The sequence below is a fragment of the Apiospora phragmitis genome (assembly GCF_038363925.1).
Source record: "Apiospora phragmitis strain CBS 135458 chromosome Unknown utg000004l:1.0-3135199.0:1.0-3139288.0, whole genome shotgun sequence".
In the NCBI taxonomy this organism is placed as follows: Eukaryota; Fungi; Ascomycota; class Sordariomycetes; order Amphisphaeriales; family Apiosporaceae; genus Apiospora; species Apiospora phragmitis.
This window is the reverse complement of record NW_027117402.1, coordinates 2,730,575-2,756,697: the sequence shown is the minus strand read 5'-3', so window position 1 is coordinate 2,756,697 and position 26,123 is coordinate 2,730,575. Positions and strand designations below refer to the sequence as shown.

General features: G+C 53.1%; 4 protein-coding genes across 4 annotated transcripts; 2 read left to right on the top strand and 2 right to left on the bottom strand.

The window, feature by feature from the left end:
• Positions 1-939: 939 nt before the first annotated feature.
• PG994_003973 (Mpv17/PMP22 family protein) lies at positions 940-2,014 on the top strand (the record flags this gene model as incomplete). The annotated part of the gene is made up of 2 exons (XM_066855382.1): positions 940-1,191; positions 1,280-2,014. 2 exons carry the CDS (start codon positions 940-942, stop codon positions 2,012-2,014), a joined length of 987 nt encoding a protein of 328 aa, XP_066719660.1.
• Positions 2,015-7,717: 5,703 nt separating this feature from the next.
• On the bottom strand, positions 7,718-8,000 carry PG994_003972 (uncharacterized protein; the record flags this gene model as incomplete). The annotated part of the gene is made up of 2 exons (XM_066855381.1): positions 7,718-7,836; positions 7,883-8,000. The coding sequence occupies 2 exons, from the start codon at positions 7,998-8,000 to the stop codon at positions 7,718-7,720; spliced, it is 237 nt and encodes a 78-aa protein (XP_066719659.1).
• Positions 8,001-14,886: 6,886 nt separating this feature from the next.
• Positions 14,887-16,609, top strand: PG994_003971 (uncharacterized protein; the record flags this gene model as incomplete). The annotated part of the gene is made up of 3 exons (XM_066855380.1): positions 14,887-14,916; positions 15,145-16,290; positions 16,436-16,609. 3 exons carry the CDS (start codon positions 14,887-14,889, stop codon positions 16,607-16,609), a joined length of 1,350 nt encoding a protein of 449 aa, XP_066719658.1.
• A 7,642-nt stretch (positions 16,610-24,251) lies between these two features.
• Positions 24,252-25,637, bottom strand: PG994_003970 (6-phosphogluconate dehydrogenase C-terminal domain-like protein; the record flags this gene model as incomplete). Its single annotated transcript, XM_066855379.1, has 3 exons — positions 24,252-24,331; positions 24,477-25,128; positions 25,161-25,637. The coding sequence occupies 3 exons, from the start codon at positions 25,635-25,637 to the stop codon at positions 24,252-24,254; spliced, it is 1,209 nt and encodes a 402-aa protein (XP_066719657.1).
• Between the last annotated feature and the right edge of the window lie 486 nt (positions 25,638-26,123).

Genomic DNA, 26,123 nt, shown 5'->3' with positions numbered 1-26,123 from the left:
AGGCCAGGCGATGTGATGATGGAATCGAGCTAATCGCTCATCCCCGGCCGACCTTGGTCGCAACTGCAGATTTGATGGGCCCAGCTCCCAAAAACGAAGAAGCGCGTCGGGTCGGGTTTGGGTACCTACATGGCCGGCATGGCACTACTGTACGACCGAAAGTCGAGAGAGTCTTGGAGTTGGATTGATGATGTGTTTTTTTCTGTGCTACGACTCTACATGCACATACCGGAAAACAATGGACGAAGACACGTACAATATTCCATCAACCATCGTCGTCCAGCTCGCCGTCATCTGATCTCTATTTTATTCCGAGAGATAAATACACACAGACTCCATCTCGATCAAGACCTCACGCCAAGTGGAGAGACCTTCGGTAGATAGAGCCGCCATCTGTGAGGGTTCGTCCCTCTTTCACCGCCTGCAGCCCCGGTTTCTTTCGTTGTTCTCTCCAAAAGGTTGGTTGCTGGGGACCGGCGATTTTAGGGTGGACAGGTGGGCGAGTGGGTGTTGCAGGGTTTGGATGCTACCACCCAGCCTCGGCTTGATTGGCCTGCTGGTAAACAAACCCAGCCGCCAGCCATGAATTGATTGCATTGGCCCTCCCAGTCGTCGTCCCCCCCCCCCCGTCCATCCAGTTCCCACCTCTCCAGCTTCAGCTCGAGCTCCAGCCATCGTAAATCGCACGTTCATTGCCAGCCAGCCAGACAGCGAAGCCCAGCCCGCCCAGCGCAAGATCCATCCAGCCTCTGCTCTGGCCACTCAGTCAATCCATTTTCATTATTCCTCTATTCAATTGCATTGGGCGTCTAAATGCTCCGTTGTTAATCTTTCGCCCGGAACAGTAATCCCTATTGCCCGCCCGTCTCTGTGCTCAGGTTCTAGGTCCGCCCGACGACTTGCTTTCCTTGCACGGCCGCAACTGCCTCAATCCTAACCATGTCGGTCAAGATTGAGCGAGACACAGTTCGCGACACAGTCCAAAAGGGCCTTGTTCGCGACAAAGTCCACAAGGGCGCTGATTCTGTCTTCGACGCCGCCCACGCCGCCCGCGAAGCCGCCCGCGAGGTCGTCAAGGGTCCTCGCGATGGCCCTCTTCCCGGCACCACGGGCAAACACCCCATCTCCGAGAGCATCGGCACTGCCATCACCGGCGGCAAGGCCATGGCCGGTACCAAGGGCTACATGATGGTGCGTATACTCCCTGTCCCAACTTAAGGCCTCAATGTGTGTGTATGGCCGGCTGGCTGACCGTGCTCGTCGCGTCTACTTTCTATAGGCGTACATCAACCAGCTCGAAAAGAACCCGCTTCGCACCAAAATGCTCACGGCTGGTACTTTGGCCAGTCTGCAAGAGCTGATTGCCTCGTTCCTCGCGAAAGACCGCAACAAGCACGGCAACTACTTCACCTCCCGGGTGCCCAAGATGGCTGCGTACGGAGCTCTGGTCAGTGCGCCCCTGGGCCACTTCTTGATCTGGTGCCTGCAGAAGACCTTCAAGGGCCGAACGAGCCTGCGCGCCAAGATCCTCCAGATCATTGTCAGCAACCTCGTCATCGCCCCGATCCAGAACTCCATCTACCTCGTGGCCATGGCCCTGATCGCGGGCGCCCGCACCTATCACCAGGTCCGCGCCACGGTCCGCGTCGGCTTCATGAAGGTCATGAAGGTCACCTGGGTCACGTCGCCCATCTGCCTCGCCTTCGCCCAGCAGTTCCTGCCCGAGGCCACGTGGGTCCCCTTCTTCAACGTCGTCGCCTTCATCATCGGCACGTACATCAACACCATGACCAAGAAGAAGAGGCTCGCCGCCCTGCGCAAGAAGCACTTCGGCGACGACCGCCGCGACGACCGCCGCGGCGACGGTCGTGGCTCCACCATGGGCGGACGCCCGGAGGACTACCCGGGTCCTCATGGGGGTCCTCATGGGCCCAACCCCCCCTTACTAAGAAAAACAAATTACAACAAACCGCGAATGATTTTAATGCCCCTGGACGAAGAATTCTCTTTTTGAGGATGTAGGATTGAGTTGGTAGAGAGAGTGTGTGTGTGTGCGTCTTGTTGTTGGCGTGATTGAATCGTCGGAGTCGATGTGTTACCCCCCCTGGTTTGTATATCCGGGATCTTCCAGCGTTATATGGGAAATACTATCTTGGGTTTCGAGGCTTTGCAAAAACGGGGTTCTCGCGGGTCTACACGGTAAACTTCTTGCAGAGGAGATGTTATTGTTGCTTGTATAATCTTCTCGACCTGCTTTTACGCCTGTGCGAGCTTTGGAATTGATGTGTAGATAGCTTCGGAAATGGAACTACTTATTTTTTTTCACTTTAACTTCTGAGTCGGTCCGTGTTACAGTTGAGTACAGAATCACTGCAGTGCATCCCCGCTAATACTATCACGTACCTCCACTCCTTGTATTGTACATAGGTTACTGACTCTGCAAGAATCTATGACTAGGACATCGTAAACCCACATCACGGGCGCAAGGGCCGAGCTGATGATGATGGCCAGTTCTACAGAGGCGACCACCCGCTACACCAAAAGCCACCCTCGTGAAGCACCGCTGTCGGCCATGGAGAGAGACCACTGGCGAGCCCCAGGCTATCATCCAACGTGGAATACTGTACACCTCCTCGCTCTTTGTTGTATGTCGATGGCCTGTTTCGTGACGAGGTTCGGCTCGCCCAACAATGATTCCATCATTGCTAAACTTTCTTTTCTCCTTAGCATCAGCTGCCCACGCAACATATCCCATGATCAATCAAGCAAAGCCCAAACAACGAGCGAGAAGTCGAAAGCCAGACAATCTCTCGGGAGAAAATGGTGGTGCGGGAAGCAAACAGGGAATAGAGAGGGCTTCTAGATACGGTCCACCAATCCCTTTCTCCTGGGGTGTAGCCCTTCCGCCCCGCGGGCGATGTAAAGACGGTCCATTGGCCCGACGGAACCAGGACGATCCCTACACAGCGAGCGTTTTTTAACAAACCGGTCTGCGTAGAACAACACATCATCTCATCATCTCTAAGACATACGAAGATTGTCAACGTGGACGATTGCTCGCCCAGTCAGTCTCGTACTTACACTTGTATGGAAGACCAAGAGCAGGATTGACTACTACTGGAGTGGCGGTTTTCTCTCTCTCTCTCTCTCTCTCTCTCTCTCTCTCTCTCTCCGTGTGGACTCTGCCGCATCTCGCCCGCCCCCTTCAGACATTGGTTAGTTCTGAGGCTCAGTCAGGTCGTATATGGGTTGGTTGGGCGGTGGCACGCTTTGAATATGGCGAGTACTCGTTGAAGGCGCAGCTCTCCCTCCATTGGCTCCCGAACGCCGTATCGTCTACGGAAGCCGCAAGTGGAAAGAGGATTACCAAATACTCCGGGGGAACCTCTGTCAGATAAAGTCTTATTCGCGAACGTGTACCTCTCCATTCTCCTAGTCTGTTCATTCGTCGGTGCGTCAGCTCGTTTACTTCTGTCCCGCCCCGTCATGATGGTGTCCGCGTTGAACACGCTTATTCACTGCGCTGTGTTTTATGTGGTCTCTGGAATGTCATTTCAGAGGAAGTATTACGGGTGAGTTTTTGGATTGCGATCCGGAATGACATGTCTGCCTTTCATTCGATGCATTTCCCAATCGTACTCTCCAAATGATGATAACTGCGTACACGAACATCCAATCACGATCTGCCTGCGGCTTGGTACACGCATGCCATTGGGCAGGCATGCACAGCCAAGATAATTAAGAAGGGAAAAAGGCAACGAAACCAACATCAACTTCGCCCCAAAGGCATATAGCTTGAGATTTTAGCTATATGTCTATTGATTAAGCCAAACGGCGAGCTTAGGCTGTTGAGATTCCGCCACGATTGAATTGAACGGCAAAAAACCCCTGAACCTCAAGTCTCATTCAGGGGGGTTGTGACAAGACTGGGCCCCACGACGGCCATGCCCATCCGCGAGCCTTACTACTACTGCACGAGCTGAGATTGGGAGCAGCAGGAGATGTATCGTGTTTCGACAGGATACTAGCTGGGCAGCGCGATGGCAGATGCCACCGATGCTGAAGGGTAACCCTCTCGTGCCCCGAGAACATCCTAAGGACATACATACATGGCCCGCCGCTTATGGATGACTAGATGCCACCTGGTTGGAGCTGCTGGAGTGTAGTCGTGCCGGGGCCCAGATAGCTTTAAAGGCATTGCCCGACAATAACTGACCTCCATCCCAGAAACCAAAAGCTTACGGAAGGTCACCATTTGCAAAAGGCCCGGCTGCTTAAGCTTATTTGATTGAACCAAGTCAAGTGTATCCCAACGAACGAATCAACGGCTTGCGAAGAGGAAATTGTGGAAGCTGCGTCTCACCTCCAGTGAGGAAGGCAACTCGGTCCAGGATCTCTGGCAATGTCCCCCGATGCTACCAATTAGACACCGCGAGGCCAATAACAACGGAGGAGGAGAGAATAGACTATAGGAGAACTATGTTCTGTCCGACCCAACTTTCCCCCCTTTTCGAGATCCGCCGCCCCCTTTCCTGGAGACAGCAGTACAATGCAGGAGCAGAACGTGTGGCAATCCGATTTGAGAGACACATTGTCATTTCTAGGCAGACCCCTGAGACATGCGAGAAAGAGCCCTCATCGGGAAACACACAGGTTGGTAAACTACAAAAAAAAAAAGTAGCGTAACGAGCAAGAGCCCATACAAAACGACCAAGAGAACAAAAGTCACAGAATAGATGTCAAGGAACGAAGATCAACGAAGACCCACGAACGAACGACGTAGCATTCCTGTGGCAACAAACCTGGGCCGGCGGCCTGACCTCAACGAAGCCAACCCAGAGATGAACTTACGACGATGGTAGCTGAGCTGATGTGCCACATAGCGAAACTATACCTTCAGAGTTAAGAGATGCTCTGGGTAATGGAGACTTCGAGGACCAGATGTAGGTGCGTCTTCTCGAAAACGACTTTAGGGCCTTTCGGCATGGCTCGGCAACCAGGTGCGTCCGTGTCGCCATTGATGTACGAGGCTTCGAGTGGGCTCGTGAAACTGACTATATGTTTGTTAGGCCACCAACCTTGGCCCATCTATCTATTCTGATTCTTCGGACCGTTTGAGAATGAAGCTCCAGGAGCTGTCGGAACCTGAAGATACAAGGAGTTGCTCGTGAGTTGTGCAAGCGAAACCGGAGTGATGGCCATGGATTTGGCCATGTACTCGCCGTCATGCCAAATCACCAATGTTCCCGTTGCGCACTACACACACATACTCTCGACGAGGACCGCCATACTGTGAGAGGCGGGCAGCTTTGCGACGATTACCTATCTACAGTTCTGGCATTAGCTAGGGTGTTGATGGCAAGCTGAAAGCCGCAAAGAATGTCTAGGTAGTTCCTGGAAGCGAAGAGACAGGCAAGGAAGGCCATGCGCATGTAGTTCCGCGTAGTCCAACAATGCGGCCGTCCGTTGCTCGGCTTCCAAGTAGTGGTGGATTTGGCTCTCTCCAAGGCCGCATCACACATTACATACACGCCCGTGAAGACAAGAAATGGGGACACACGACAATTTAGCTACTTCAGTAATCTTTAGTACGTTCCTTGCTTGCCATGTACAATTAAATATCTCGATTGAACCTTGCGCTTCACAGAAGGGGGGTGAGTGTTTTGACAATGGGCGGAAACAGCAAACCGAGAGAGCCTCATCAAGGCGCCTACTATGCAGTCAGCCCTCCTCGCATGTGTAATATGCCATCCCATAAAGTACTACTGGTAGTCAACCCCGCCTAGCCCCTTTGATCAACCAAACCGTACCAGGAATTGGAGACCGACCGCCCAATCTGCTGATGGTACACTTGCTGAACTGACTTAGACTGTTACTTGAGTACCTCCAATGCTCGAGTAGAGAGGAGGATGTTATACAGAGCCTTTGTCGGCAGAGAGCACAGTTAACTCGGCTCAGATTCAAGATCCAGGCTTATCGGATCCCTCTATCGTTAGACGGAGAGAATGCCGATGGAGCGCAAGAGTGAGTAAGCACGCTTGTCATGGCTCTCATGTGGCCCGTCTACTTACCCTCTCCAGTAGGGTAACATACGGTCTACTAGGAATGCATCAGGTTGAGGTTGGTGACAGTTGGTGAGAAAGCCGCTGGCGCATGTTGCAGATAGGTAAACTGCGCACTCAGTCCTACATGGATCTCGTTCTGAACAACCACCGCTTCGACGCTGTTATCATAAAACAACATTTCAGTCACCATGGGTCCTTTTCTTGCTATTTACCTCGAGGAAGGAGGTGAATTGACGCCTTTCTACTCGTATGTCAGCCATCCGATCGCAAGGGTGGATTGGCAGTCAGATAATCCCGCAAGAAAGGGGTTCTCTCCCATCCCATGAACGCACATATTTGCTTCGGTATCTCATTGGGAACCGAAGCCCCTTGGTCACTGCTCACGTGTTGGGGGTTACCATTGAGGCCGGTAACGACGAAGACCAGTCGAAATGCCTTCTTTTGATAGAGAGGTGATACGAGTCAGTGAGCAGGAGATGGAAGCAGAGAAGTACGTACGCACATTGCCAACGCGCCGGGCGCCCAAGGGGCAAAACAACTCCATACGGCACGGATATGTTCCGGAATAGTCAGGACCTCTTCTAGACCATCGACGGGGCTCGTCGTCGTCAATTACCGTGACTAGAAAACGAAGAGATACTCGGTGGGCTGTCAAGTCCAAGGGGAACACGTAAACGTCAAACTGCCGAAACAGTAGCAGCAGTGCATTGATTGACTCCTGGCGCCCACGCCGCACGTTGGAGGAGATCTCGCTAAGCGATCACATCGTGTGTATGTGTGTTTGATATCAAAAGTGTGCGCTCGGATATGTCACCCAAAACAAGTAACAGGAAACAGAGATCCACGAAACTGAAGTATATCGCATTGAAACCATCGTAGCGAGCCCGGGCCGCAATGTTTGTCGGCAGATTAGACCCTACATGCGACTCGCAGCGACCTGAGGTCTATCTCACGACACATCGTACTATGTATGGATGGATAGGCGAAACGCCGTACATCTCGGCGTTTAGCATCACGTAGAAAATGCAACTATCCCTCTCCGTCTCTATCATGCAACGAGGTAACATGAAGTGAATTCGAGTCAAGTTAGACGCTAGGGCGAGGCGAGCCGGGCAATATCACATCTTGTAACATGAAGAAACTATGCATGCAGGCAGAAAAAGAAAAGACAGGCACATCGCCGTCTCCGCATGACAGAGAAAGAGTTTGGTTGATACGGAAACATCATACGATTCTGGCACTGGCAGGTGGGCGCTTCGTGATCCGTCATATTGATTTGCCCAGCGCATGGCAGGACGCGATGGCGGTCAGATGGGGACGAAACGAATATCGGCAACAAGCCTGTTTCGCACATCGGCGGCTTTCGGTACGTACGTAGGAGAAAATCAAATCTCTGGGGAGGGAGGGGCCCGTTGAATGATGTGACCGCAGAGATCGGGCGTCCACAAACGCGATGCGACCGTTGTCATGATGGCCTCCATTGCAAATCGTCAGGAGGATTACGGTCGATATCAGCAAGGACTGTGAGTTCATGCCAAAGATGAGACGAACGGGTTCGGCTCCCCCCTGGAGTGGATGATGCGGCCACAGCTACAGTAGCATGAGCCTGAAGGCGCCCCCGCGAATCTCTCAGCATTGTTTGGCTTGGACGTTCATCCCCTATATGTCGTCTTGGTTAACAAGACTTGTTCGGGTGTGACCTCCGCATCGCGGTTACCTCGGACAATGCGACAGCGGGAACAGACAGGAGGAACATCATGCTGCATAAGGACTGCCATTAGATTCAGTATGATTTGACCTTATGCCTTCAGACGAACCTGCACGCACCTTGAGTTCGAGATGGAGATGCAGTCCGGCGAGAGCCGTCCAGTTCCTGGACCATATGTGAGTTTGAGGGAGGACGACGGTGGTCAATAGTTGCTTCACCATGGGCATGCTGGGCATGTGGTGTGACCGGAAGGCGTCTCCCAGGGAACGCGATGTTACCTCGAAGGCCTTTGCATATCTAGCGAAGTAGCACTCATAACGCCGAGAGGATCTGAAGTTTATGCTCGATGGACGGGTATATCAATGAACGGCTTATAATGACATCCAGATAAGGCCTGTACAGTAGCAGAGTCTAGGCGCTTAGATGTTTTTCCCCAGTCAGCAGAACATGACTATTTGGGAAGAAAGATCTGTTGCCAGGCTAGACCGCAAGTACCCATGCCCACGACCGTTTTGGCAATACACTCGCGAGATCGTCTGTTGAACAGCGGTTGCCACATTAATACGACATCATGGCATTCATGCTGCCTCGGTGAGGATAATGACGATGTACCGATATCATCATGTCTCTCATGAATGTAGTGTGTACATACACCACCTGGGGCTGGGCTCGGAAAGAATCGTCGGCCAGGGTAGCAGTAGTAGTAGGTACATAGGCGATGATGGCTGGATGGGTCTTGTTTCTGGATCGATGGTAAGCCGCAGAAACAAACGATGTTCACACACTGAGATGAAAGGATCGACAGAAAAGGGCATGGTGCTCTTTGCCTCCGAGTGCGCTTGCAAAAACCGGGCGATACCACTGCACGCGACGAGAAAGCAGGCAGGTACACGTAAACATGCACACGGTACGGAGGCGGCGCTTCTCGAAGGCTGGGGAGAAGCAGCAGTCAGAGAGAGGCAGGCTGACATCAGGCCGGCGCTTGTCTGTGTGTTTGCATGAGATCAAGAAGTCGAAGGCTGTCGCAGCAGGTCGCCTTGAATGTGGAAATTGTTATGCGTAGGGTTGTGGTGGTATTGGGGAACAACGCAAAAAGCCAGCATAGCAGCAGCAGTAGCACTGCAGTAGCACCCTTTTGCGCAGCATCATCATCCCTTCCTTCAGCCAAGATTAGCCCCAGATTCACCATTGGGGGTGGCGGGTGGTGATGTTCTTCAAGGGAATGTAACCCTCCTCGAGAAAATCCCCTATTAGTTGGAACAAAGGAGCAGGGTGCCAAGTCCTGCCTGCTGCTGATCGACCCAGCCGGGTGGTGGTGGGGACCAAGCCACCTAAAGTTCCCGGACTCCGATCAACTAGTAACTTCCAAGTTCGTGATATCAAATACTTGTATGGGGCTTCTTCTGTATGGGGGTGTATGCACGGCTTCGGCAGGCCTGAAGGGAGGGATGCTATGGAGATTGGTCAAAGGAACCCATCCATGTCCTCGGCGATAACGTACAATATTGTGGCTACTGCGATGGCTGACGGGGCCGCACACTGCACCAGGTAGGTTATGTTATTGGATAGTGCCGGCAAGCCGTGCAAGTGCTGGCCAAACCAATTGTTGCGCATGCACTTGCGTACACTCGGCCGGGATGCTTGGACTCGAGCGAGCCCGCAAGCTGGACAGCTTTGTCAAGTAGTGCAATGCTAGTAGACTCGAGCGGCATGTACGGCTCAATCCGAGGTCCAAGGGCTGGAAAGCATGGACACGGCTAATGAGTGTCCTTGTTGCTGGATGCTTGTTGCGTATACTGCCGCTTCTCCTATGGCCAGTCGAGTCGGCATTGATGGGCACTTCCCAACACCGGATGCTGTTCGTGGCCAGTAGGTTAGTCACCTAAGATAACCCATAAATCAATCATCCGGGCTGACTGGCGGGGCTTGGCGGAAGGACCCGAGAGCACTTGACTGGTGGTATGTATCGAGTCAAGTTCAAACTTGTAACATTGACATGATGACAGGAAAGACAGCTGATGCAGTGACGGGCATTGTAAATTAGCACCATCCAGCTCGTCGGGACAGCAGCCTAGTTGGGATGAATATTGGGCTTGTGGCAGTGCGACGTACAATTGATTGTTCAGACCCGGTACTGTGCGTCTGGCGTCGTACCAACTGCTTTCATGTTGTGAATCTCATCTCTGGGCTATCAAGATCAAGTTTTGCGTACTTCGTAGTGGTGACAGTCAACTGTGTGGGGGAGACAGAGAGCGCTAAGAGGGAGCTTAGGCCAGCGCCTTTGGGTTAAAAAATAGCAGATCAACTGGCGTCGCCGAAAAGAGTGGGAGGCTTTAGCCAGCTTAGATCCCATCTGGGAAAAAGTGTAAATTGCTTCACTTTATGCATTCATGCGTCCGTCACTTACGCGCCCTGCACGTGCCTTGCCCGCCTGCTTGCAGTACGTGCCCGCGCGGGATTCTCTCTGTATACGGAAGGATTGGCGACACTATTGAAAACCACATTCCTGCGTCCATGTCCATGCTCTGGGGGGAGATGAGATGAGAAAGTCGAATAGAGAAAGAAGGAAAGAGAAGGGGGAGGAATTACCAGCCTGCTGCTATCATCCAGCAACTGCAACCTGAAAGCGGCTGAGGATGGATGATGCACGGCCAACGCGATGGAATGGGGTCGCTGTCACTCACGTCTACTCGGGTTGAGCAGATGCCGGACCAGGTTCGGTTCCGCCCATTCTACCGCAGTCACTCCTCTCTGCCTCAAATCAGGCCAGGCCAACCACAGTCTTCTAAATAAACATCGTTGGCAGCGGAGATCTTCACCAGGGCCAAACCGGGGCCGTTATTTGGAATCTTCTTTTTTTCCCCTCTGGGGCTTCCCTGGCTGGCTACTGGCTGGTTCTCATTCGCAGCCAGCTCCGTAGCCCCCGTCCTGAGACGGTGCCTTGCAGAAATCCATCCGGCTGGTATGAATCGTATGATGCGCATTATTGCACAAGGTAGTTCGGGTAGGCAGGCTTCCTGGTCGGCCCTGAGATTGACTTTTCAAGGGTTTCTGCTGCTGTGCTGCAAGGTCCCATCTGCCAGTCTTTGCCCGTCTCGTCCAGCTAAGACTTGACTGGGACCTAAGTTGGGGGCCCTGGAGGTGGCTTGGCCATGTCAAGTTTCCAGATCTGTGGTCCCACCCCGGGCTTGGCCTTCTCTTTCTTCGTATATGCCGATCAAGTACGGAGTAGTGGTGCAAAAGAGTGTGCTCATCGGCCGTCGCGACGCCTTCCTGAAGCAGCTTCACGAGGTTACATTTGTACGACCAAGATAGGTTTCGACGTCGTCGCCGAGTCGCCGGGTCTGCATTTTGGAAGCACTGTGGCCAAGTGCCAAGTCCCCGGGCGTGTTCTGCTCCCTCGGAAGGACGGGGTGCTTTTTTCTGTAAGTGCTTGCTTGAGTGGGTTGGATATGGGGGTGTGGGTGTGGGTGTATATGCACGCATGACAGCAGCTTGAAATCATCCGAGAAGCATTGCAGATATCAATGGTGGTGTGTGAGGAAATGCAAGTGGGTATGCGCGCGTGCATTAAGAGAGGGTTCGAGGTGAGAGATGATGTGATGGCATGTATGTCTCTATCTCCTCCTCTCAGCCGCCCGTGGTTTGCATGTTTTTTTTAACCACCAGCGCGGGATGCATGGCAAAACCCGGGAAGTGCAGATCAGACACTTGGGACTCGGTCCAGAACTGTGGCGGACCAAGCAGAGGCTGAAAATCACAATGCGGCCCTCATGGGGCCGAGTTCACCAAGGAGCTAGGCGTCAACCGAAGCACCAGCACCAGAACGTCCGAACCTGTGGTTGGACCATCTATCATATGTACCTTCTCGTAGCGCTTTACTAACTAATCTTTTTCTTCCCGTAGTGTACGCGGGTAAGTAGGATGCATTAATGGTGTTGGTTATCAAAGCCTGGGTATCCTGGGCGCGGAACAAACAACATTTACCCCACGAACAGCTACTTGAATGCAATACAAAGCAGGGTATGATAAACGTCCAGGATCATGGATATAGCCGTTTCTTAATATATCGAGCAAAACATAACAGCAGCAGATATGGTTGGGAATATAATTATTCAAATGAACGCTCAATATGTCGCCGCTAGTATCGCATCAAACCTGGAAGGCATTGACAACCTGTCAAACTGGCAGACCGAACGCAGTAGTTGGGACGAATAGTAATGGTTGTATCAAGTCCAATTAATGTATCCTGCAGGCCAGGCCGGGCCGTCCTTATCCAGATAACCGGATACCGACCAGGCTAAGATGAGGGGTTCATGCTTCTAGAAGAAAGAAAAAAAAATAGGCACACACAGGGGAAAAAGAATGAAGATGATGTTTTCCAGCTGCATACAACCCACCCCTCTAACCTAACCCAGTATAACCTGCCTACCGACATGACCAGGTACCTTAGCTACCAGGCTGTCTAGAAGCCCACCATCCCATCCGTACCTACTGCTTGCTCAGCTGAGATATTACAGTTTACATACCTACCAGGCAGATAATTGCGATGGAATTGCCATGAAGTTGGCAGCATGTGGAGCAGCCTGTTGAGTTGGGACGCGGCCAGGCTTTTCAACACCATCAGCCGAGACTTGACTTGATATGGGAAATACTTTCTATTTTTAGGCCAGGATACCCTACCTATCTTATTTACGTACTTAACTAGCAGTGACGATTGAGCTACCTAAACTAAGTGGCTTCTGTTCACCCCTGCTAGATACCTGTACATACTCGAGAGGAAGCCAACAAAGTCGAGAAGTGTATCAGAGGTAGCCCTTTTCCTATTCGGCATCTTGTTTGCGATACTATAATGGTCATGTGCATCATATTGTCTTAGCGACCGATATCGTCCAATGTGAATCTGGGGAAATGTCCATTTCGGGATCTGGCGTGGCTCGTACCTGCATTCTGGTCGGACTTATCCGTTCGTACTTGCTGCAATTGAAGATTGGCCATCTCCACCCGTGTCGTGCATCCTCTGCATCTGCCTCTCCCTTCTCCCTACCTCCTGCATACAATGCCATCATCACCACCCACTCTCGTCTTTCAGCCTCCGAAAGGGTCCAACATATTCCTATTGTTTGCAATCCAATTCCTGCACGGTCGCCATCCCCGTCGGGCAGAGCACCCATGTCGGCGCTAGAAGCAATCTCTTTTCTTCCAGAAGCTGAGGGCACGCATAACACTGCTTTTAATTACCTGGGTATGTTGAAACGCGTTTCGTTCATGCGTATCCATGGCACTTTTAATGCCCGGGCCCCTCTCACACCAACTGACACCTCCAGACACCTCTGCTTCTGCTCTGCACGCCTCTGCCTGCTTTGCCGCCCTTCCAGCTCCCTTCCCTGTGCATGCATTGATTTCACGATATTGGGATGCGAGATGGGCTCGCGAAAGAACGCAGAAGGAAGTAAAAGCAAGGACCGTCGACCACACCTGGCCCAAGTCTCCGTTTATTCTGCTCGCACTATCGCCAACATACATACTTACACATCTACACAGTACTAGGTTATGTACGCACGACATGGACAATATCCACCTCGTAGCATTTTCTGCTTCTATTCTAGGTACATCCGTGCAGTCGTCATGGCCTGGAGATCGCCAATTGGTTGAGCTTCCGAGCACAACTCCAAAAAGGGCATGGATACTTACTGCATCTGGAAAGTCCAGACTTCAATTCCTATACTCACGCCGTCCCTTTCCACCACCATGTGGGGGACCAAAGCACGTCAAAAATTGAATTGCGGAAAGCAGGTACAAGTCGAGCCCGTCATCAGCCTCATCTCTCATCTCAGGTACCATTCGCACCCACCACCAGGTACCGCCGCGGTTTCGACCTGCTGCTCCCAGCCCATCCATTTACAGGCAGTACCACTGCTGCCGATTTTCTCTGCATCATCGACTTGTTCGTTTAATGACATGACAAATGAGGTTGGAATCATTTTCCGTCGCCACGCGATGTCACCATTTGAGACTGGTGACACTCTGCGCTGGCTTTCCCGTCCTCTCCTTGTTTGAGTCCAGCCTCGCCCCACGCCCGTTTCAACGGCGGCTGTGGAATTGTGGTTCGAGTACCAGTCTCTTCGCCCGAGATGTATCCTGACAAGCTGCCAGCGCCAGACAAGTCGTCAGCCTGTGCTAACTGTGGCTAAGAGATCCCCCTTTTAGTGGCAAGTGCCCATGTTCTGGTCGGCAATCGGGCAAGGGGAGCTCACTGTGGCTGCTCCATTACCAAGCTTAGCAGACCCGCCTCGCCCTATGGCGTGTCAGGATCGCGATTCTTTATTTCCTTGATATAGCCCACCCCGGTAGCATTATAGCCCCCCTTCCAAGCGGAGCGCGACAAGTTCACCCACTGCTCCATAGCCGTTGTACTTTCTACTTCAGCAGCTTACGACAAGGTCCTGCCCTGGCACCTGACCCCCCCGACCCAGCGACCCTCCAAGATTCAACACTGTTCTGTTCTTCAACTTGGGTGGCCCTGGTCCGAAGGATGGCGCAGGGGTGCCGCTGTAGGAGTGCTGCGAGGCCAGCAGCCGAAGATTCGCTTCTTATGCTCTCTGCCCAACTGCATGGCAGGGCTCGTTTCACTCGTTATTTCTCCATTCGGTTACCCTCCATGTATCGCTCTCTGCGCATTTCTCCCTGAGAGGTACCTCGTTCGGGCTCCAAGTGGGCCAGGCTCGAGCCAGTCGTGGCTAGATTTTTACGGTACCGTCCAGTATTCAGGACCCTGCGGGTTCGAGTCTTGTCCTTGCGGCCTGTGGACGTTGAGTCGGTTGGTCCTGGTTGCATCATCACCAACCCCGGCCCAGGATACCGTTTCTATAAGCAGAAAGCTGCCCTTGAGCATAAGATTTTCAAATTATGCTACCGTCATCTCTGAGCTAGGTGACCATTTCTCCACTCTCGCTCAGGAACGATACCTGTCCGTCGCACATGGGGAATCATTAAGCTGCTTTAACTATCTGGTTGAAAAGAGAAACCAGTATTAAGGTACCCGCCTGTTCATGTCCTAAGCTGGTCCCTGTCCCGGAAGAAGAACGATAAGGAACAACATCAGACGATATAATGCAGACGTCGCCCGCTCTTGCTTACTCTGTGTCCCGACTCACTTTGTCTGTCACCATATATTAGAAGCAGTTAAGAGAACTCGAAGACGGAAGGGCAAACAAGTTTTTGTTTACATAGGCGGAAGACGACTACTTCTTCTTCTACTACTACCATTACGGTGGCAACTAGCGATTCAGAGGTGGCAAGAGTTGCTCTGGATCTGATTTATTATTTCCTTGCCTGAACCCTCTATTAAACGACTACACGACGAGTTAGCCCTGTTTGCTTGTTGCTGGCTTTGCTTACCGGAAGGAAACTGACCAAATATCTACGACCGCCGAATCCTACATCAGCCTGCATCTTGCAACCGGACACCGACTGGCCGCCGTGGTACCACCAACACATGTACCGGGCTTGTGGGCAAGTAGAAGCCCCGCCGCCAACGCATCCCTCCTCGACGACCAGGCAAGACGGGCACCATTTTCTCCTCACGCGACAAAGGTCCTCCCACCCCCCCAACTATCTCCTCAGCAGCAGCCCCGAGGGGCTCAAGTCCACCAAATTCTTTCCATTCAGAGCCCGGCGACCGTCCAGAGCGGTTCGCTCTGGCGGAACCCATGTATCGGAGACACGCTGGCGGGCAACTACCGAGTAGGACCGGACTACAATGTCGGTTACTCTCCACAGGAAACACATGCGGGCGAGCAGCAGCAGAGCCAGTCTCAACACGCATACGACACCCACCACCACCACCGAGGGAATCCGCTTCAGCATTCCGGAGCGTCCAGTCTCCATGAGCAAACCCCGCCGCACACTCACCACACCATGTCTCAACACCATGGCACGGCGCCGCACCAGCACCAAATACTGATGGACCCGTCACATCTCGGCGGTCTTCCCGGGACCAGGCATATGGGCCACCCGGGACCTTCACATTATGGCGCACCCGGCCCATCTCACGGCGTACCGCTCTACCCCTCCATGACGCAACCGCACAGCGCCGGCTCCAAACGCAGCAGGCCCGATGACCTAGACCTGACAGTGTCCGGACTCGCGGATCTGGACCAGAGCGATCTGGACTCGATGCAGCAGACCCCCATGGGCAGCGCTTATACGCACGCACCCCCGCCGCCCGGTGCGCCGCCTACACACCACCACCACCGCCTGCCAGACCAAGGCCCCCCGACGAAGATGATGCGACGAGACGGCGGTGACGGAGGCTTGTCGAGCGGCGGGGGAGGTGCTCCCAGTGTGGTGGGCCAGGTGGGCATGCCGGCGCCGGCTCCTAGGCCGCGGGGACCCAAGCTCAAGTTCACGCCGGAAGACGACCAGCTCCTGATCGACCTGAAGGAGAACAAGAACCTGACGTGGAAACAAATCGCCGACTTCTTCCTGGAAGATCCTCCGGGACACTGCAAGTCCGTTATTGCACCAAGCTCAAGGCCAAAACGACGCAATGGACGGACGAAACAGTAAGTTTCCATCTTTCTTCTTCCTAATGCCTTCGCAGTCCTGCAATGGATCATATACCATAAAATAACGCGGGGTTTGCTAACGCGCTCTCCAGGACCAAAAGCTTCGAACCGCTCTAGCAGACTACGAGAGCGAGAAGTGGCGCATCATCGCGAACAAGGTCGGCACCGGGTTCACGCCGGTCGCGTGCCGGGAACGAGTCGACCAGCTCATGGGCGGCGGCGGCGGCGGTGGCAGTCTGGAGGAGGGCGAGGGCGAGGACTTATAGCAATCAGCGTCTCCGCCAGGGGTTTCGGCCCCTGGGTCCGGGGACACCATCTATCCACAACAGCTCCAGCAGCATCGGCCCCAGGGAATCCAGCTCCGGGACCCAGCGCCTTACAGTCGGCGCATGGGCTCCGGTGATGATCGATAGCGAGACCTGAGGGACGACGACAGCAGTAGCAGTGGGCTACTCGAATGCGCCTACTCTCCTCTTCCTCCTTCCGACGATGACCGAGCGCAGATCTGGTGGACGCAACAGTCCAAATGCTCCAACGTTGTCGGCCCACACAAGCGTATTTGGCGAGGCTGGTTCTTTCCAAATGCTTCTACAATCCTGCTCTCGGGCTGTACGACGAACGACGACGACGTTTTCAGGGGGTTTCCAGTTAGGGGGGCGGGGATTCTACAAGTTTGTGAGGGCGACGGCGCGCGACTTCGTCTTTTGAATTAGAGATACCAAGAGAACCCTACGAAAAGGGGGGTTCTGCAATGCTTTGACACCTTTTTTTATTTACCCTGACGACGATTAGATTACGTGGGACTGAAAAGTCCTCTTCACGATTGTTCCCTTTTATCTTCCCTCTCCTGGCACCCATCTTTTTTTGACCGCACACACGCTGTAATACTTATAGATACATCATACCATACCATACCCATGACACGACACCAACCACAACATACCCCTTTTTACTCATATCACGATCAATGTCCAATAATACCCCCAATATCTATTTATATACCTCTTTCCTTTACTTTTTACAGAGAACGAGGGTGACGCAGCGACGCATTGGCTGGAGCGGAGGGGATTCTCCTACATCTATACATATTTTCATCGCATCCACCTGCATTTTATTCAATGAGGGGCAAACAGGGCAACACATATTCAAATGGGTAGACGGTGGAAGAGGCAATTCAAACGGCAGAACTGTTTAAAGATACCCGGGATCGATTCAGCGCAAGCGTTTTGTTGTTGTTGTTGTTATCGTCGTTGTTTGCAACTGAATGGGCTGAAGGGGGGGAGGGACAGAGGGGGGAGAAAACGGAGGAGGCGCGGCGTGTAATGTGTGATGACTACTACCACCACCACCACTACTTACTACTGCATTGAAAACCGCTCTTTAACAACATAAGCCAAGAAAGAGTCAATCACTCAAATAATGGAGTAATCAATCACATCACAGTCGCCGTCCATGAAACAAGCCAAGGTGTTGTGGAAGAGAGGATGGGGGAAAGCCTCTCGCGAGCAAGTGAAGCTTGCGAGGGGGAAGTGATGCCCATGAATTGGGAAGGATGATTGGCACAAAGCTCACCGAGAGTATCACTAATCCCTTCGCAGGTACAGCTACTGTTGGACAACTGGGCATAATAATAATATGCCACCCCCAACCAAACCTGCCAAGAAAGCAACAGCAGTCAGTTCGCTATTCGCGAATCGATTTACCCTCGTTTCAGCAAGGTTGGTTGGGGGTGTGTTAATGCCGTGCCGTGCCGTGTGCCTCTGTGTGTCAAGGTGCCCCAGAAATATCATGCCATGCTCTCTCTCACCCACCCTATGTACCACCACCCCCCAACGGCAGCCACAAGTTTCCAGCCAGCCTCCCTGCATGCAATGCAGCCTTAGGTTGACTTGTTTCGTTTCATCTTTTTCTTTTCCCCCTTCTTCCTTTCCCCGCTTATGCTTGCTGACCGTTCTTAGTTCTACGACTGATTCGTTGCTTACCTTGAAAGCAACTACCGATGTTCTTCCTTGAAACAGGGGGTGTGTGTGGCCTTTTCCTTTCTTTTCTCGTCATGCCTTCCTTGCTGTGAAAGTACCTAACCTAATATATTACCTGCCCTATATCTGAACCAAAAAGCTTCAGTGGCTGTTTTTCTCGCTTCGTTCGCCATACTCTCTCTCTTCTACCTGCTGTCATCATGTCCCACTGCCGACCGAGGCCCTTTGTTTCCCCGCCTTCAGACGTACTGGAGATGGAGAAGTAACAGTACTACTACTACTACTACTACTACTACTACTACTACATTGATCGCGCCATTCTTACTGCCTAACCTACAACCCGACTTTTGCGCCCTCGGGTATGTATGTAGTAGAGATCTTGTGTGACCGAGTGAAGATGTGTCAGAGTACAGAGTATGTATGTGGGTTTTACGAATATTACGGCTGCCCGGCCACCACCAGGAACCGGGAGGATGGTCTGTCACATACACTTACGCACACATCTTTTATTACAGTTTCGCGTCAGCCAGGCAGGCGAGCGACAGACAGACAGTTCTAGTAGTATCCTTATCTGTAGGTAGATGTTCTCGAAGCAGGCAGGACGGGATGCAAGCGGGTATACATACCCCTGCCCAACGGAATGAGCAGGGGGGAAGGGGGGATTAGTTCTTTTTCCCTCTTTTCCCTTTTCCATTTCTGGAACAACCATATGGTATATTTTCTTTTTTGATTACAGCCTCGACTTCGCTTAGAGGATGTCGTTTCGATTTCACTGGGTCGATGTCACGCCTTAGAAATCTCCCAGATCGGGTTTCTTCGAGGTCGAGAAGATAGATAGGTCCCCGACAGTGCCCGACGCATGTAAGAAAAAAAAAGAAAGGAAACGGCGATGATCCTATGTACAATTGCAGCATGAGATGAGGCATGTGTGGCCCAGTGGCGTAGAATGGATGTCGACCAAGTCTATATTTGAACATTTTCATCGACAGCCGACCTACCATACCTGTTGCTGCATTTGCGCCTCACACGCCGTGCGTGACGCCTCACCGCGATCCAAGGAAGGCGAGAGAGAGAGAGAGAGAGAGAGAGACAGAGAGAGAGAGAGAAACGTGGGTGGGTGGGTGATGTGATGCTGCTTATGCACCCCATTGTTGTATAGAAACCGGTAAGTAGTAGGGGATCTCTGCTCTGATCTGAGGTATGTAGATCCTTTTCTTCCCCCCCCTGCCCTTCCTGCGGAGAGCTTGGATCGCTTGTTCGCCACGGCTCCGAAAGGGCCCTGCATTTGCTATCTATCTCCCCCTGCCGCCGCCCATTTATTCTCTCTCTCTCTCTCTCTTTCTCGACAGGATAGATTGTCAATTGCCCACTGCAAAAATGGCCCGGTGGCTGCGGTATCCAGGGCCCCCCTGTGGCGAGCCTTGGGCAGCAGCTCCAGTCTATCGCAGGGAGGGTTGCACAGTCGTCTCTACCTGGCGGCGGCCGAGTTGGGTTTTGTTGTGTTGTAGTAGATACATGACGGAGCAGTTCCCCATAGCCGGTGACTAGCCGTAAAAACATGGACAAGGGGTTAAAAAAAAATAAACTAGACGGACAGGGTTCTCTCACCGTTAATCAATTACCGAGTCGTGTAGCATCCCATTTGCCGCGTGACAGCGGACTGGTTGCAAGGACAAGACTTGTACGTCGTATGTGTGCGGATATTTGTTACCCGTTACGGCACCCAACGTTGGGAAAGAGTCTGTCTAATAAACGTAGTCAGCGGCGTGGCAGAGCCGGCCACAAGAGAGCTGCCGAGCGGGCGGGTCGCGTGGGCGGTCCCCACCGGCGGTCCCTGACCTATGTACTTACCTAGTCTTCATTGAGTCAGTCAAGTCAGTCAGTTCGCCCATTCGGGGACTCAAGGTGAACGAAGGAAGGACGGTTCTTCTCGTCGGTCAAATTGGGGAAACAAACATCCATCATCGGGCTTCATCTCGTCTTGTGATTCGTAGCTGCCCGGGTCCTGGAAAATTACAGCGCGACTTGGTGCCGTAGCATAGATGTCACCATGGGATTGCATGTGCCGGCCGAAGTGGAGGATGTGCTGCTGGGTTCATCAAAGCAGAAAAGAAGCAAGACCCTCCTCCCGTTTAACCTTGTAATTTCCCCGGTTTGTGGGCGACCGGAAACAGGTTTGTGTCCAATTCGTGACGACTTCAACATGGACCCTCTCGTGCCTGTCGCTGACTGCTCTACTCCGTATGTATGTACACTTTGGCGAGCGAGCTTAGAAGTCAAGGACAGCATTGGCCGTTCTTGTCAACACGCCGTACGGGGTCGAGAGGAACAGAACCCCGACCAAGGAAGAGAGATGAGAGGCCCGAAAGAAAGCCGTCGCTACCCAATCGCACGAGCAGAAGGCGTGTGTGGTCTTCGCATCTGAAACCGAAACGGGCATTCCGGGGCGGGCAAGTAAGAGAGACAGACACGCCGATACAGAAAACGGGCGGCCGGTGGCTTGCTTGCTTTGCTTTGCTTTGCTGTGCTTAGCTTACTTACAAACGATGCGCGCGCGCGGCATGTTTTGTGTTTTGGCTTGCTTGCTTGCTGTAAAAAGTCTGGAAAGAGAAGCGGTCAGGCATGGATGGGCCTGAGGAAGTGTGTGTGTGTGTGTGTGTCTGTGTGTGTTGCGCGCATGCAGTACAGGATACACGCCGATGTTGTCAGTACTTGAGGAGAGAGAGTCAAGCCACAGATGCGACCCAAGGCTGCAAGTTATGTGGGCTACCGGCCAACTTAGTCGAGAGATCTCCCAAGGGCCCCCGCCAGCACATGCTCGCCTCGAAATTTGTACCGGGGTACCATACCCAGCCATGCAAGCGAGGGTTGTAAGGTAAGTAGGTACTGTAGTTATCTTCATTCTGTCATCGTAATGTCCTCTTTTCCCGTTCTGCAAAATTACAACGATCCATCGTCGCCTTCTTAGAGGGAGAGATGTAGAGAGGTTGGGGCCTGGTGCTGACGTGTCTCTGTCTCATATTGGGACGCAATAGAAATGAGAGTAATAGTCTATCCTTTGCTTCGTCAAACGTGCCCTGAAAGATGGTATGATGAAGATGCCCTACAGAGTATGCTCTTCGCAGTACTTACTGGTCGGATCGTCGTCAACTGCCGGAGATACTGCGCGGTGAGGGGTATCGCTTGTCTGTATCTGGCACTTACTAGGTTAGACAGGGAAGCGAAGCCCTTGTTTTGCTGGTAGCGATAGGGGAATTGCTTGCTTTGCCATGCATAGCGCCAAAGGGGAATTTTCCCTGTCTGCACGCAACCGACCTTGTCAGTATGTAGCTACATACATATGTACAGTGGCCAGGCCCACCGACTGCACGGAAACCAGGTCAGGTCGAGAAGCAGACAGGGGCGCCTGATTGGGCATCCAGCATCGTCCTAGATTCACTTCTTCCCGTCCAGGAAGCACAGCGCCCACGCGGAAGTCTCATCGCCAGCAGCCGCTGCAAGGCATCCATGCGCGCACTATCAGACTTTCCGCGGTACAGGTGGATGCGGCATGTACACATGGCGCAATGTGGCAGCTTTTGCTTACTTGCAGGTATGTAGAGTGGCTACCGCTGTATGTAGTTGTGGCTGTATCTGGCATCCATACGCGTTGGCCGTATGCATTTGTCTGCATTTGTATCCAGGACGAGTCGGCACGCGCTTGGACAGAGAGGTGCCTGCCGCTGGCCGATCGCCTCGACTAGAAATACCCCGAGTCTTTAGGCGGGGAAGTGGGCCGCTGTTGTGCGAGCCCCCCGGAGACCCAGCCGGCGGTGCGGTGCGTTGTTCAACATTGTTTCGTTTTTGTACATGTCTTTCCTGATATGGACAACATAACGTGGCTTGTAAGCCGGCGGGCATCATTCGATCCAAGAGGAACGAGCCTCGGCACCGAGGACTTGGGATGGGATGGCATGGATGACCTTCGGTTCAAAGCCGGCTCAACATCAACCATCATCCTCAAGCATGCTTGTTGAATGCAGTCGTCAGACCCAAACCCAACCTCGCTTGTCGTCAGGATTTCTGATTGGTAACACAGTCTCTCGAAGAGAGTGACAAGGTGACCGAGTGAGTGCCAAGGGCTGCCAGTTGTAGGGCCAGCCAAAGTCCAAAGTCGGTTCGGCCAATCGGAGGTTTGTTCTACTCTCACGTCAAGGCGCGCCCAAGGGGGTCGCCGGGGGGCGGGGGGTGCTTCTCATTGAAACGAAACGACTGCTACATATATCATATGTGTTGCACATATACGAAATACAGACCTTCACATGTTTACGCGCAAAAAGCTTTCTCAAAAGGTTCATCATCATCGTCGTGCGGTAGAGTCTTCCTCCATTTGCGTGGCTGGTGTGCTGCTCGCTTATTCCCCCAACGTGGCCGCCCGGACGTTTTCGGTTCCTTGGACCGCAAATACAACAACACAATTTTGGGTCGAGGATGATCACCATTCGTTTTCGTGACGCAACGGACCAATCTTTCACGACAAGAGAGAGCCCTGACCCCGTCGGGGTTGAGCTGCCCCCGAAAATCCTAGGGTTGTCGGCATACATACATACATACATTGCGCCAACAGGAAGTCGTCGGTCAGCATGTAGGTATGCCAGGGGAGAGAGAAGGCTTGGGGTTCCAGGGCTGGCTGGCCTTTTGCGTCTGATAAAGACAATTCGATGGTGGAGAAGCCGCCGTTCGGCTTCAATCTGAATGCGTGCCTGTGCTGCTTCCTCGGCTCGCGATCTACCCGTTGGGCAGTGTAGCAGCGCATCGAGCCCGCCGAATGCGCACCATTTTCTTCGCAGCCAGTCAGCCGTTTTGGGCCAGTTGAGGCGGGTGGCACCGATTCGCTCTCTCGCGTCTGCTGCTGCTTGCTGCTGCTTCTCGCTGTTGCTGGCGGTGGGCAGGCAAAAAGGTACGGAGTAGCAAAGGTGGTGGTGGTGGCAGGTGAGACGTGTCCAGAAAAGCTAGGTACTCGCTACGATCCTCGCTCCCTCGGCTCCCTACGACTCCTGTCAATAAGATGGCTGTTAATGCCCACCATGACCGCGACACTGCTTGCAACCCTGACTCCGCTCCGCAACTGCACTGTTTTTTTTTCTTCAAGCTTCGCTCGCCCATTCACAAGGTACGAGTCTCAGCCCCAGCCAGCGACAAGACGCAACCCCCCCCCCAAAGCACCAAGTGGACTCGTCACTGTCGCTCGACCGTTTGGTGCGTTGGGCTACTGCAGGTGACAACAGAACCTGCGAACGAAAAAGCATGCTGCTCAGTGGATCGTGTCCTCTCCAGTGGGCGTTATATCCTGCTTCTGGCCGGCCATGCAGATACACTTCTGAGTTGTTACGCATCATCTGCATAAAATGTCGCAAGCATGGAATCAGATAGATTACCGGCTGCCCGTCTCCCCCTCTGATTGCACAATGGGAGACGAACAGCGAGTCGACAGTTTGTTCCAGTGCGTGATGAAACCATTCCCTCGTACCCAATGGTGGCGGGGTGATATGAGAGGAAACCTTGTCTTAACAGAAAATTCGCTGACCATCCGTTAATAACTGTTCTGATATTGGGAAACATGACAGCATTGGCCACGCAACAGTCCGTCCCCTCACCTCCTACGCCCGCCCGCCCACCTTTCCGACGGACGTTTTCTCAGTGCACTGTGTTCGGTAGTTACGTTGTTAGAAGCATCGCACCCTGTAAGCCCGTATTCGGGCCCAATATGGAAGTTCGGTCACCAGTACATACCTACATACATGCTCGAATTCATCATGGTGATGGGAGACGGCGCTCCGTCTCATCATGCTTAAGCTTGATTCCAGCCTCGACCAAGAAAATTAGCCTCTCGTGCGTCGGAAGCCGCAACTTTGGGTCCAGTAAAGCAGCAGTCTCGACTAGCCAGCCATTAAAGGCCCGTATCTCTGTACTCCTGCCGGCACGAACATCCTGAAGCATGGAGCTGGTGTTCTCCCCCCACCTTGGAGCCTATGTGACTCGCGGCGTCAGCAGGGCTCTTTAAAGAATATGTCCCATATCCTAGGAAGAGACGTAGGCGACTCAACAATGAGCCCGCATGCTAAACTCTCCCTGGACACTAGGACAGTAAGAATGAACCCTGAAAGTCACTTACCAACATCTAGGAGCATGGCGCGAAGACCCTTAAAAGAGAAACGTTCGAGGAGACCCTTCATATACTTCTCATCTGTAATGCGTTCCTCCAGAATCTCACCGCTGATGCTCTTATCCAAGACAAGTGCCTGGAAGACGCTACTGGTTTCTCGGATGAGCGAGTCGATGACTCTACCCAGGTTATCATCGTCGCCACGAGCCGTGAAGAGGTACCCGTTCTTGCAATCCAGGATAGCCGTAAGCGGGTTGATGACGGAGTTGATCAGGAGCTTCTCCAGCTGCAGAATCCACAAGTCCCCCCTCGACACGGCCTTGCCCTCGAGGTGCGGCGCCCGAGCCAGCTGATCGATCAGGTACGCAGCCGGAGAATTCTCCACGCCGCCGCCTGGTTGCTGCTGCTGCTGTGGGCCGCCACCACCATTCAGCAGCACCGGCCCGACCGAGATCCAGGCCTGGGACGCGTGCACGCTCCGGAACGGGCCCAGCGAGATGACGCCGTGGGTGGTGATGCACGCGATCCAGTTCGGCCCGTCCCCGCGGGGCCAGCGACGTGCGCCGTACTCGGCGCCCCGCGGCGGCCACAGGGGGCACATGCCGTTCTGCGTGAACGCGACGGTGGACTGCGGCGTCAGGTAGCGCCGCAGCCTGTCGGCCTGGGCAGCGCATCCTTGGCCTTGGTCGCCACGATGAGGTTGGCGATGACGCCGCGTCCTCCTGCACCAGGCTCGCGTGAGGGACCCGAAGCAGGCTTTTGCTCAGTCCACCATTCCACGTCGACGTCGACGCAGGACCGCTCGACCCGCCCGTCCCGCGTGATCTCGATCCCGGGGTTCGCGTGCCACCGCTCCAGCAGCTCGCGGCGGTGAACGACCAGGGTGATGGGAGGCGGCGGGCAGTCGGGACGTTGCAGCTTGGCGAGACTGGTGGCGAAGAGGCGGCCCAGGTTGCCGACCCCGAGGATGAAGATGCGTCGTTTCCACTCGGGATCATCTGAGTCATCGTCAGCAGGTGATCTGGTGGTGGCAATAGCTGCTGAAGCTTGATGAGGGTCCAAGTTGGCCGCAGTCCAGGCGTACAGAGGGGCGGCAGGCGACTCGCTAGTGTTCTTGTCCTCGAGCATAGCTCTTAGCCAATCGGCTTGCTGGGCATCACGGGACGACATGGTTATGCAACGCGTCATTCGAGTAACATGGGATCTTTGGAAACTATGGCTGATCCTCCGTAGAGGCAAGAAGAGCCTTGTGTGCGTGGACATATTATATTCTGAAGCAGGCCACTGCCAATGGGCCCGGACAAGTAGAAGGGCCGATGAAGTGCATTTCTATCGGGTAGGTAAGATTGTCGAATGTTTACTGCCCCTCCAAAGAGCTGTAGCCCAGCTGAGGCCCACTACAACTGCAGAAGGTGCAATTCTCACATCACATTTCCCATGCTTATCAGTTTCGGTACATGTAATCCATGTATCAAATCATATTGTCGTTTCGTAGGTTCGAATACAAAAAACCACTTGCTGCCCGCGATTACTATTTCAATCATACAAGCAAAGCATGCTTTATTTACAAATTTGAAAATACACGGAAAGCTTTCATTCCCAAGAATAACGCCTCGACTTTAATATATTTGATATCATCTGCCCTTTCCTTATCTC